At 44.2% G+C, this 13545-nt stretch overlaps 1 protein-coding gene across 2 annotated transcripts in view; it reads left to right on the forward strand.

The window, feature by feature from the left end:
- LOC106825581 (aldehyde oxidase) overlaps nt 1-13545 on the forward strand; it is a 72894-nt gene that overhangs the window by 19645 nt on the left and 39704 nt on the right. For both annotated transcript variants that reach the window (XM_044768488.2, XM_070508338.1), the window contains 9 exons: nt 506-586; nt 1385-1529; nt 2213-2305; nt 3300-3451; nt 3642-3735; nt 5407-5516; nt 6497-6681; nt 7665-7827; nt 9525-9617. In XM_044768488.2, coding sequence (XP_044624423.2) covers nt 506-586; nt 1385-1529; nt 2213-2305; nt 3300-3451; nt 3642-3735; nt 5407-5516; nt 6497-6681; nt 7665-7827; nt 9525-9617 — 1116 coding nt within the window. The remainder of the gene's footprint in view (nt 1-505; nt 587-1384; nt 1530-2212; nt 2306-3299; nt 3452-3641; nt 3736-5406; nt 5517-6496; nt 6682-7664; nt 7828-9524; nt 9618-13545) is intronic.

Genomic DNA, 13545 nt, shown 5'->3' on the forward strand with positions numbered 1-13545 from the left:
CATCTCTATCAAAGGAAAATCTATCCTGACAACTTCATCCTTCGTTCCAGTTCAAGTACAACTATCTATCAGAGAGAAGACACTGATCCCTTAATGCCTCTTAGTTTAAAAAGAGCCTTTTTCAGGTCTCTTTTCGAGGGCCAGAAGTAAAGTGGAGCTGTTAAGAAAGTGGGAGAACAGGCAGAGGGTGTCACGATAGGAGAGGCGGCGATTCAGGGACACGTTCTGGCTCTGCCCTGTGCTGGGGCTGCTGCCTGCGCCTCTGCTCCCCCAGACTCTGGACAGGGCACCGAGGGCCTGGGAGGCCCATCGACACCTGCACTGCATTGCTGGTGACCAGGTCTGTGCTAGAGCCCTTGACCTGGGAGGCAGGGACTGTGGCTGGCCAGCTGCCTCTTTGTCTGTCTGCTGTGTGTCTTATCTTCTTCCGGCCCCACTCCACAGAAGATTTAAAGTAGTCCGAATTGCCTGATAACAATAACTTCTGGTACTTTCTCTTTTTAAGACAAGTCCAAAACTCTTCTCAGAAGAGGAGTTTCTGCCATTGGATCCAACTCAGGAGCTGATATTTCCTCCAGAGCTAATGGTAAGGCAAAGTTGAGCTCGTCCTACAGGAATTCATGCTGAAATGTCGGGAGGGGTGTTTCCTTATGGGTCCTCCCAAAGTTGATTGGCGATTAGGTAATATCCTTCTGTCATCCTTGGCCCAAGGCCTAAAGAGTATGGGACCGAGGCAGAGATGGAGGAATGGGGGTGGAGTCACCACGAGGGGACGGTTGACTGTAAGAAGCAGCAGATAGTATCTATAAAAAATGTCATGAGATGACATCACAACATGCAGAGCTGTAGACATGTTTTCTACTTCCATTCTGCCGAAGTTTATTCTCCCATAGAGTGCTTTGACAAAATTAAACATGTTAAAATATTTTTAAACATTGCAATGAATTCCTCTGAGATATAAAAACAGCAAAGGGAGATATCTGGGAACAGACTCCAGAAGGAGTAAAATGTTGTCATATTTTTAATTTGATCTCTGATTCCTACTAAAGCTCTACTTTTAGGTCACTTTTATTTTATATTTTTGCTGAGGAAGATTTGCCTTGAGCTAATATCTGTTGCCAGTCTTCCTCTATTTTATATGTGGGTCCTGTTGCAGCATGGCTCACGAATGCTGTAGGTCTGCACCAGGGATCTGAACCTATGAACCTGGGCCACCAAAGTGGAGTGCGCCAAACTTAACCACTACGCCATGGGGCTGACCCCACTTTCATTTTATTTTTAAAAAAGGTCTCCATTTCCTTTCTCTGTTCCCACAAAGGTACAGCAGAAACAGGTGGAAATGTTGTCATGAGACGACCTTGAATCCTTATTGCTTTTTTAATAGATAATGGCTGAGAAACAACCACAAAGGACCAGGGTTTTTGTTGGTGACAGAATGACATGGATTTCTCCAGTGACCCTGAAGGAACTTCTAGAAGCTAAAGTCAAGTATCCGCAGGCCCCTATTGTCATGGGGAACACCTCTGTGGGTATGTGGAACTCCGGGGGCCTCTTATGAGGAAACTGAGGGAAAGGACCCGGGGGGGTGGCGGGGGGTAAAAAACCTCATATATGCATATTCTCCGGAAAAGCAGTCAGAAATAGCACTGTCAGTCATTTCGCCTTGACTTCCCCAGCATTGCTCAGGATACTCTGGCAGCTTCCGTTGCCTAAGTAAATTCCTGTTGCCCCTGATCAGAGCAGTGCCCAGAGTTGCCCCCAGGAGGCTGCTCCATAACAGCTCAGAAGCCCCAGTTCCAGTGACAGCTGTCCCGTCTTTCCACTGGAGATTGGTCTGGGCTCGCATTTGAAATTGCTCGCTGTCTCCTCTCTGGTGCTGTCTCAGTAGGTATGACGTGATTTTCCTAAGCTGCACTTCCAGGCTCTTTCTGCTGTGTTCCTTGTAAACTCAGTCTGACGTCTACTTCTTTGAACAGTCTTCTAGAATCTTCCCAAAGAGAATTTTGAGTAAGCCACAAGTTGTCTTGGACTTGTCAGGCGAGTTTCAAAGCTGACACGTCCAGAGTCCCCTAAGTTCAGTGAAAGTCCATCTGGCCATTCTGTGTGTGATTTGGCCATGAACAGACAAATCGAAAGATGTGTGGTTTTTATATATTTAAAGATATCACTTCTAATGACAATTCCAAAATTTATTATCTTCCTAATCCTCTAGGACCTGAAGTAAGATTTAAAGGCGCCTTTCACCCAGTTATAATTTCTCCTGAATGTATTGAAGAACTGAGCGTTGTAAACCATGCAGATGATGGTGAGTTCTTATGGTCCCTGTTTTCTTAGTTAAAATGAATTAATCAGTTTATTTCCTTTGCCCAGCAGACGAGCAGAAAAAGAATTATTCCTAATTATAATATACAGAGAGATGCTCTTCTTATAAGAGTGATAACCTTCTGGAGGAGGCTCAGGGGAGAATGCTCTGTAGTTATATGAGAGACTAATTATCTGACTACTCATATTTTTACTGAAGAACTTTTTATGTCTGCTGTATCAGAGAAATGTAACAACGATTCAAGGAAGGGCACTGTGCTAAGTGCTGGAGAGAAGATGAATGACTGGAATACAGTCCTTGCTCTCCAGAAGCACAGTGGTAAGCACAGCACGTTTATGTATTTAGCAGCTCACAGACTGGCTTGTCCATTCCCACAAGGGAAATTGATTTAATGACAATGATGGGAATCAATGTAAATGTGGGTTTGAAGTCAGGCTCTGGAGTGTAATTCTTAACTATGGCATATAAGCTGTAAGAACCTAGTCAAGTTCTGAATTTCAGTTTCTTCATCTGCAAAATGGGGTTATTATCTCAAACGTTTGTTAGGATTGAGGGAAATTCTCTGAAGTATTCAGCTGAGTGCTTGAAGAGTGAGTGTTCAAAAACTTTAGCCTCCATCACCTTCAGCACCACCTCTATCACCTCCACCACTTCCATCATCACCGCCATCACCACCACCTCTTCCATCACGACCACCACCATCACCACCACCTCTTCCATCACCATCACCACCACCACCACCACCTCTTCCATCATCTCCACCATCACCACCACCTCTTCCATCACCATCACCACCACCACCACCACCTCTTCCATCATCAGCACCACTTCCATCATCACCACCACCACCATCACCAAAAATAAGCATGGCAGCACGTATCCAGCATAAAGATCCCATGTCTGTAGCTTTGGTCTAATGGACATTTCTAGGTCAGCAGCAATCACACTGCATTATTTACAAATGATTTTATTTTAGGGCTGACCTTAGGTGCCGGCCTCAGCCTGGCTCAGGTGAAGGAGATCCTGGCTGAAGTGATCCAGAAGCTTCCAGAGGAGAAGACACAGACATACCATGCTCTCTTGAAGCATTTGGGAACTCTGGCCGGATGCCAGATCAGGAACATGGCTGTATGTATTTGATGACAGTAAACTCCAGTGTGCATTCCTTGGGTGACTGTCTCTGACAAATCATGACATTTTCATTCTTTTGGAACAGACAAAAAGAATAGCTCTCCAAAGCCTTGATTGATCCTTGTTTTATCACTTGTGTTTTTATAATTACATAGCTGGTATGAAACTAACTTATTATTTTCAAAAGTCTTTAGGGGGCCACATTGTGAGCAGGCATCTGGATTCAGATCTGAATCCCCTCCTGGCTGTGGGCAACTGTACCCTCAACTTGCTGTCAAAAGGTGAGTGACAGCTCTTTCCTGGGGATTAGTAAACCTGCTCTTCCTACCCCCTTTTCTCTCTGAAGAGCCAGGAGGTGCAGTTTTGAAAATGACTATTCTCTATGATGTTAATAACTCTCTCTGCCTTTCTGGATGCTGGGAAGTTGCTCAGCGTGGTCCTAATTCCACACTCTCCAATGTCTTCATCTGTTTTTCTTTGAGGCCTTGTGCTAGATATTTTCCCGTCCTGGTTACCCTACATTGACCGTACTTGTGTTAGTGTCCCAACGTGCTCTGCGTAGTGGAGAGAACTCGAGGCTGCTGAGAACTGTTGGGCCCCTTTGGTGAAGACTCTCTGCAGGTGGTCCAGGAGTGTTGTGGAACCACATCATGCCATGTGCTTCTCTTTAATTTGCTGTCGATGGCAGCCTACAGGCCTTTTTCTGTTGAACAATGGTGGGGCTTCATTCTATATTTATTGACTTGAGTTTCACTGGTTTTTTTTTTTCTGAGGAAGATTAGCCCTGAGCTAACATCTACCAATCCTCCTCTTTTTTCTGAGGAAGACTGGCCCTGAGCTAACATCTACCAATCCTCCTCTTTTTTCTGAGGAAGACTGGCCCTGAGCTAACATCCCTGCCCATCTTCCTCTACTGTTTTTTTTTATATCTGGGATGCCTACCACAGCATGGCTTGCCATTCGATGTCATGTCCGCACCTGGGATCCAAACCGGCAAACCCGGGCCGCCGAAGCAGAACATGCGCACTTCACCGATGCGCCACTGGGCTGGCCCCTTGAGTCTTTTTTTTGAAACTAAGTTCAGAAATTAATTTCTTTCTCTTATTCCAACTTGGTTAACAATTATTAGGAAGTTTTAATTGGTCCTCTATACATCTGTTTTTATTTTCCTTTAAAAACATGCACTAGCTTTCTATTACCTACATTGTTAAATACCTACTTTTCGTATCATCTAAATCACAAAATTATCTTAAGGATGAAGATTTACATTCAGAGTTATAAATTTAAGTAACATCCCTTTAAAAGATCATATAATGAGAAATAGGTTTTGTGATGTGAGTGTAAACATCAAAAACTTCTTAGCTTTCATCCCAAAGTCATATTTTGTTATAGTTTTAAATGGTTCCTCCCCTCAATATATTGACTAAAGAACAGAAATTTTTTAGGTGATGGAAAAGATTATAAACAAATAAGACAGCCCCTCACCAGCATAAAAATTCATCAAAAGCAATTTATTTATTCACTGCTGAATCAACCTAGTAGGGTTATTTACCTTAGTAGGATTCCTGCTTAGAAACAATAAGTGTTCCTTGAATGACGTGATCAGAATATCAAAGGGATGTTACTATCCACTCCTTACTCTAAAGCTCCCAGTGAGCTGTGCTGTTCGGGAAGAGGACTGCTGAGGCTGCTCCACGTGACCTCCGGGCTGCTCTGCTGGAGGTCTTTGTTTCTAAGCAAGCAAAGATGGCCCAGAACCAGAAAGGTGCGGCCTAGACTGCAGGAGACAGTGCAAGCTGCCATCGTGCACGAAAGAGTCAGTGAGCCTAGGCAGAGCGCGTCCTTCCCAAACAGTCGGTTTCCTCGGGATTTGGTAGAATTATTTCCAAAGTTTTGGAAGTTTGGTTGTTTAGTGGAACAGATGCCAGGAAAGGTGTCATTTCTTTCCACAGAAGGAGAACGACAGATTCCTTTAAATGAGCAGTTTCTCACAAAGTGCCCCAGCGCCGATCTTAAGCCTGGAGAAATCTTGGTCTCTGTGAACATCCCCTACTCCAGGAAGGTGAGAGGGTCCTTTCGATTTCTTGGTTTTACCTGTGAGCCTGTGGCTTGTTAATTCCCACAGATGGGGGTTAAGAAAAGGTGTTGACTGTTTACAGGGGAGATTCCAAGGCCTTGTGAACGGTCACTTTCCACTTGTGTTACATAACCCCTATTGTTCCTGGAATCGGGGAACCTTCATCTCTGCCGTTTTCTCTCTCTCTCCGTCTCTCTCTCTCTCTCTCTCTCTGTCTTTCTCTCCATCTCTCTCTCTCTGTCTCTCTCTGTCTTCCCGCCTCCACAAACCCAAACTCTAACGTTACTTTCTTACAGACGTTTAAAAATTCATTGTCCCATGCGGCTTTCTCCTAAATAAGACTAGAAAATATACTTCTACCTATATTCCTTGAAAGAGGCTACAAAAACACATTTATAATAGAACTTAGTGGAAAGAAGAAGGGCTTGAAGTCAGACTGAAGATTGGATCTTGGTTTCCAGATCCACTGTGACTCTGAACTGGTTTCTGAACCCCTCCGAGCCTTAGAGCCCCCATCGGTGACGAGGGCATCATCCCGCTGCCTCAGAGGGTGTATCTGGCCATCAGGGCTGCCGTCATAGGGGACCACACGCTCGGGGGCTTAAACAGCACATGTCTATTTTCTCACAAGTCTAGAGGCTGGAAGTCTGATATCAAGGCGTTGTCAGGAGTGGTTTTCTGAGGCTTCCTTCCTTGGCTTGTAGATGACCATCTTCTCCCTGTGTCTTCACCTGGTTTTCCCTCTGTGTCTGTCTCCAAATTTCGTCTTCTTATGAGGATACCACCACGTTTGATTAGTGCCCACCCTAATGACCTCATTGGAACTTAATTACCTCTTTACAGACCCTGTCTCTAAATACAGGGACGCTCTGAGGTCCTAGGGGTTAGGACCACGCATGTAAACTGCCGAGTGCGTAATTGTCACTCATGTGTTTCTACATGTGCCACTTGTCTTCTGCTTTCAGTGGGAATTTGTGTCAGCCTTCCGCCAAGCCCAGCGGCAGCAGAACGCTCTCGCGATAGTCAATTCAGGAATGAGAGTCTTTTTTGGAGAAGGAGGTGGCATCATTAGAGAGTTATCCATTGCGTATGGAGGGGTTGGTCCAACCACCATCTGTGCAAAAAATTCCTGCCAGAAACTCATCGGAAGGTATGGCATTATACTCTTAGACTCTTTCTGAGTAATGGGACAGCCCTTTTTGTGGTAGCATGCAATTACAAGAGAAAGATGCTTAGTACCTTTTCATTTTATGGCATGGAATTCCAATAAGATTTCATGATTATTTCCATGTCTTGATTTTAATGATTTCTGAAGTGGGCATCATATAGTCTGTGTGTGTGTACATGTGTGTGTGTGTGTGAAAGAGTGAGAGGGAGAGGGAAAGAGAGAGAGCAAGAGCACATTTCCCAATAGTACATAGACACGGTAAGCAAAATGAAGGAATTGTCATTCTTTATTGTGAGAATAATTTGCCATGATAAAAAATAGATTATGGGGGTTTGTTTTATAATAAATGGCTTAATGCTTTTGCTTACCTGACTTTTTATTTCTATAGATAATAGTAATAGCTGATATTTCTTGAGCATTTACCAGGTATCACTTCTCATTTCAGGAGTAATAGAAAGTAGTGGTTAAAAGCGTGAACTTGATTGAGCCAAGCTGCCTGGGTCCAAATCTCAGTTCCGCCTCTATTGATTATGTGACCTCAGTCAGCTTACTTAGCCTGACGGGACCTCAGTTTCTTTATCTGACACAGGGGCTCATCGTCCCTACCTCAGAGGGCCGTTGAGAGGATGAAGTGAATGGATACATATAAGGTGCCTAAAACAGAGCCTGGCATGCAGTAAACATTCTTGTGACATGGGGTCATTTACTCCTGGCCTCAGGCCTTAACATGGGCTGTCATTCCCTCCTCATGACCCCTCCATGAGGTGGGTTCTGCTATTCTTACCTTTTGCAGGTAGGGCAGTGGTGAGCCCAGGCCAGATGCTTTGAGAAGGTGGACTGTGATTCGAGCTGGGGTTGTCCAACTGCAGAGCTCGTATTCTTATTTCCTTCATTAAATTGTAGCTGTTTGTCTCACACGCTCGCTGAGCCTGTGAGCCAGGAGTCTTCTCTTTGGACCCTCGCAGGCCCTGGAATGAAGAGATGCTGGATGCAGCCTGCAGGCTGATTCTGGATGAAGTCTCCCTTCCGGGCTGGGCTCCGGGTGGAAAGGTGGAGTTCAAGAGGACGCTCCTCATCAGCTTCTTCTTCAAGTTCTACCTGAAAGTGTCACAGATCTTGAAGACGATGGTAAATGGAACTGACCGTGTATTAGCTTTCCCAGTGCTGGGGGTTCTGGTGATGCCCAAAGTGGAGGCAGCGCTTCCGTGCTAAGTAGCTATAGGATAGAAAAGACGACCCAAATCAGCAACACACGGGCCCGCTGGGCTCCATGGCTGTCTGTGTCTGTTGACAGGTGTGAGTTTGGGGAGGAGTTGCCAGTAGAGCACGGAGTTGTGCAGGATTTTGTATAATGCTGCTCAGTTACCTTGTTTCTTCCCTGCTGTTTGTCTAGACGGTATGCAGAAGACTTGTGAGTGATTTGAAGGTGTTTTCCCTCAGTGAAGCATTTCTTCCACTTGTTGAGCTTTACCTTCGTGCGTTCGACTTTCTTCTCTGGGTTCAGCTTCATTTCTCTCACCTATGAGATGACGATGACAGCCAGTCCACAAGGTTATTGTGAAACAGGTCATCATAGGAAAAGGGCTTCATATGGTCCCTAGTGCTTCAGAGGAACGTGATGGAGACAGCCTAGCAGTGGTCATAATGATGATAGTAATCACCCAGGCATTCTTTGCCTGGTCTCCCTTATGACAAACAACTAGAGTTACAAGATAGTTGCTAGGGAGGACACAACTAAAAAAATTTCTCTGAATAAATTTGCCTGACCTATGGGGAACTTGAACCATGTTGGCCTCCTTAATCCCACCCTACAACCAGCTGACCAAACTAGACTAGAAACCAACAACATTCTTCATGTGGTATAGAGGTTGATATGATCCCTGGAAATATGAGACACAAAGCTCTCTCTTATCACTGCTTCTGAAAGTGTCTTCTCATTGTAGCTGGGAACAACTAAGAACCAGAAGGGTTTCATCAAATCTTTGAGAATAGAAGCTTGAAATCATGTATAAGTGACATATTGTCACCATGTAATCAAAAGAGAAAAAATAAAGCCAATTATAGACTCCTCCAATTGATAGCAAGCTAATACAGTTTCTTGGGCGCATCAAGTGTGTATCACTTAAAGCTTCTGCCTTGTAGTTTTATACCTTCAATTCAGCTTCCTCTGGTCAGTATTCCTGTATTATTAAAAATAATAACCTTTGTTGGCTTTACTTTTCTGTTAAAATTTTTAAAATATAAACCATGACCATTATATGTATTGGTTAAGGTCTCATGTAAGGACCCAAATGACCCATTTCCCTCAGCCCTGAGAAGTGTTCCTCCTGGGCCCCCGAACGCCACCTCCTGTGGGGCTTTGGAGGCATGCAGCCCCAGCAGGGTCCCTTCTCCGGGGTTCACCGGGTGATGCAGAGCAGAGTTTTGTGCTCATTCGCAGTGGCGTGCTTTGGCTCTGTTTCCTGGTTTAAGCATTTTCCTCCTTTCCCCTTTATTTACTTAGCTTTGATCTTCCTGTTTTATTGGTTTGTAAGTCTTCAAATCGTTTAGGAAAGCATGTGAGAAAATCATAAGACCCATAAAGATGTTGGAAGTCAGTGACCTACTGTATTCACTTGACTCTCTGTCATGTGGTCATATATGTGGACCTTCCGAACTTGGGGGTCAGCGAGCTGCTTGTACTTCCAGGGTTCTGAATTGGGTGAGTTCTTAAGAAATGTTAGACTTCAGGATAGAGCTGCTTGCTAAAAACCATACTAGTCTCCCTTCGAAGACCATTCTGGTACCACCATATTTTAAATATCTACCACGGTTCCTCTTTTCAGGACCCTGTTCGCTATCCTGGCCTTGCAGACAAGTATGAGAGTGCTTTAGAAGATCTTCATTCCAGAAATCACTGGGGTACATCAAAGTACCAGGTTGGTAGCTTTTTTTTTTAATTGAAGGGCCTGGGCCATGGAGCTCCTGCACCCGGACGTCCCACTTATCTCTCAGTGACTCTCAAGCTTTGTAAACTGGACCTCCTCTTCTGGTGAACTCAAGCCTCCTATCGTGTTCATTAAAATTTCAAAATCAAAAAAGAATTAGGACTAAAAACAAAAGTGGCAATGGTAATTATTTTTAAATGTCTGTTTTGATCTTGAAGGCCATGTGTTTTGTTCTGTGGTCTTGTACCACCGACATGAACGAGCTGGCTACCTTGCCACATGCTCTCTGCCCTTGGCACCATGGAAGTCGGAGCACAACTAAAGTCACTTCTGTGTCAGGGCCACAGGGCTGCTTCATTTTCAGAGAAGGAGAAAACTCAGCCCTTAGAAGGTAAGGAAAAGGCAGGAAGGGTTTTTAAATGAGCCGCTGGTTTATTTTGTTTGCATGTGGAGACACTCTCTTCCCCCAGTCCCTCTTTTCCGAGTGTTTTTTCTGTGAGTTACATTTGAGTTGAATCAAGCGTTAAGTTCTAAGATCTAAGCGTAAGTTCTATTTTTGAACTCTCCTAAAGAAAACTGACTGTTGAGAGGGCAGAATTCCTCATTAACTTTGAAATGGAATTTTCTGCCATAACATCACAAAACGATCACCTGAAGTGGTCCTATTGGTAAACTGGATAAGATTCAATGTGTTTTTTCTTGAAATTATTATCAGGAAACTTCACCTTGAGAGTTTTATGAAGTCAAGAACATGAAGAGGCTTTTTAAAGCATCAGTTCATTGAATCTGTTGTTGGATTTAGTTATAAAAGCTCACAGTCTGTCGTGATGAGCATGGAAGTTGGTGTATATTCCTTGAGATTTTAGGGTCAGTATGTTCAAAAATTCAAATATGCCAAACTCCAGTGCAAGTGATCATTTTGACAGTTAAAAACAGCTGTCATCTTCCCTGGCATTTTGCAAAATACGGCAGCTGCAACCTTCGGCTTGTAAATACCCTAACCTTGCCTTGCCAGTGGAATAAACTTCAGAAAGAAACAACGAGAACAAATTATTGGGCATTCCAATCATCCGAAGAAAACTGGTAATCTTCATCTAGTTCATCATCTTCAAAGGGAGCTTGTTAGTAAAGCTTGCAAGTCAAAGTTTTGGAAGCAGTGTATCTGCCACACAGATGAGTTTCATTTTTTTTTTTTTTGTAGTTTTTCACACACACACAAATATCCACATTGTTGGTGCAACGTCAGCACTCCTGATGAGCATTTTTTCCCCAAATAAGTTCGGTTGCTTTGAAAGCGTTTTGACGCAGCTCCAGGAGATGGCCAGTTCAAGGAGACGATATTCTTCCGTCATATCTTTAGCCACAAACAAGCAGAAGCAAGTAATCGAGTACAGCCCCTTTCACCAGTAGATTCATCATGCTGACTGCAAAAAAAAGGTGTTATGTCTTCAACTAAAATAATCAATTTCATATCTGATTCTAGAATAGAACAAAAATACATCTTGGTATCTTTCTTCAATCTTTTGGCAGGCTTCTCACAGCAAGATTTCAAAAGGGTTTTTTTCAATGTGATGATGTGTTTCATTATTTACAGTAAAAAGTATTATGTCACAGAAAACTTCCAGAGCCTTTATAGAAACCTATGAATGTATTTCCTTAGTATCTAAGCTTATGAATTACCTGGAATTTTGCTCTTCAGGATGGAAAAACCCCCTTAGGATTTTAAAAAAAGATGTGGATGATTTTTCACTCAAATCTTGTCCAAGTTGAGAGCCCAGCAGAGCGTGAGAGCACAGCACTCGGGGTATTCTACAGAGGGCATCGATCCTGCCATCGGGAACACCAAAAACCATACCAGACAGAGCTCTTGTGTGTGTTTTTCTTTTGATCATCATCTCAGCTCCTCAAAGGAGAGGGAAAAGAGACCTGCTGGGGTGCTTGGTCAGGAGGACGAAGCGGTGGGCTCCATCGATGGAGCTGGTGTGGGTTAGGGCTGCTGCAAACCCCTGTTCATGCCTCAACCCCAATCTGCAAAATTTCCTCTCATTTTCCCTATTTCCATACATTTGTGGCCTAATATCTACCTTTATTTAATGGTGCCTGGGCCAGGTTATAAGTCATTTTTCTTGGTAATCTTCTGTTTTCAAATTTATAAAGTCAGGATGAACAAAACAACCAAAAAAACTTAGCCAATGCTCCTTTTTTTGTGCATTGTCTTATAGTAATTGCAAAATTGAAGTTCACATTTAAATGAAACAAAGATGGGCATCAGAACAGTAAAGGCTTATGGGTAAGCATATACTATAAAACAGTAAATGTTATGTGAAGTAGGAATAAGTTTAGAGCATCCTACACGTGTCTTATGCCAAGTTAATTTCAGAAATGACTACTTTCTGCATATAATTGTCAGTCAAAATTTGCCTGATATTTTACTTTTGTCATTTGTATTATGAAAACAACAGTTTCTTTTTTCATTTTCCAAATAACCCATAAAAATGCTGAGCACGTTTTCAAATTACCCGTGCCGCTCTCCTTTCCCTGCTGATGGTCCAGGCCTGCCCGCTGCCTGGAGACCCTCTGGTCCATCTCAGGCCGAAGGTTTGTAATGTGAGTCCCTCAGTGGGTGGGCAGCGAGCGAAGACCACTCTGCTCGGTCCCGTGAGCAGCAGAGGGCGTTGGAGAAGTGTGTTTTCACTGTTATCTTTACATAAGTGTGTTTTCACTGTTATCTTTACATAAGCTTCCCCATCCCAACCGTGATGGCTCTCTTCCATTCATGGTATTTGCTCAGTTAAATCCACTGTTCAGAAAGGAAAAGAAAGCAAAACATCAGCGTGAGAAGAAAACAGGCTCGTTGGCGGGTGGGGCCACGACAGCTGGGTCTTTCCCTTCGCTGCCGCAGAGCAGGAGGCTCGCCGCACGTCCCCTGGACCAGGGAGCTTCGCCTCTGGGAAGTCGGCAGCTGTGACTGAAGTGAGATGCCACTTTAGGTGGAATCAAGTGTTGCATTTATCGTCAATATGTGCTGAATGGGCTTTCTCAAATTGCACATTCTGGCGATCGAATACAAAAGTCTTTACCATGTGTTTCCTCAGATGCCTTAAATGATGCTGAGTTGGAAATAGGTCCGTTTCTATGGCCTCTTCCCCCCCACCGCCCCGTAAAGGTTCTAACCAGTATGTGTTCTGTTAGTGGCTTCTGCTGTCCTCCCTCCTGCTCTGTGGTGTAGCTTGGTGAGGCTCATCTCAGAGAAACAGTCCCTGCCTCCTCCAGGGCTCGGGGTGACCCGTGAACTGCAGTGAGGAGTAGCCGAAGCGGGGAAGGGGAGCCCTCCCAAGCTTTTGCCAGGCCTCACCACCTTGGCCGACCTACTGTGTGCCCCTCACCCCCAAATCTTCCACACCCCATGCTGACCCAGTGAGTCATGGATGGGGCACTCAGCACTGCTTAGCAGGCTGCTCCTCAGGCAGAGCTCCAGACCCAGAGCTGCCCTCTGCTTTGAGAGGCAGCCCGTGGCTGCCTGGCTGGCAATTTTCCTGGAATTCCCACCTCCCACACTCCCATCATCAGCCCGTTGGCAGCCACAGCCTTCACCGTGGTCTCTGAGTTTGGCCTGTACCGTGTCTCTTAACGCCGTCTTCCTTCTTCCCTCCAGTACTTCTTCTCCCTAAAACAACCGACTAGGAAAGCCAACAACTCTCTCGTTTGAAATACTTGGGGAGACATTATGTTTCTTAATTTCTACTTTGGTTAACGAAACATATAAGGTATTTACAGAACCAGTAGCAAGACATTTTACCCCATGGTCTCTAAGAAAGAGTAATGTTAGTGAATCGTTACTCAGAAGGAATCTCCCTTTGGCTTTGTTCTTTATCAGTATTGTCTAAGGTATGAGTGTTGCCAATTATTTCCTAGACTT

This window comes from Equus asinus, chromosome 4 (genome assembly GCF_041296235.1).
Source record: "Equus asinus isolate D_3611 breed Donkey chromosome 4, EquAss-T2T_v2, whole genome shotgun sequence".
Classification (NCBI taxonomy): domain Eukaryota; kingdom Metazoa; phylum Chordata; class Mammalia; order Perissodactyla; family Equidae; genus Equus; species Equus asinus.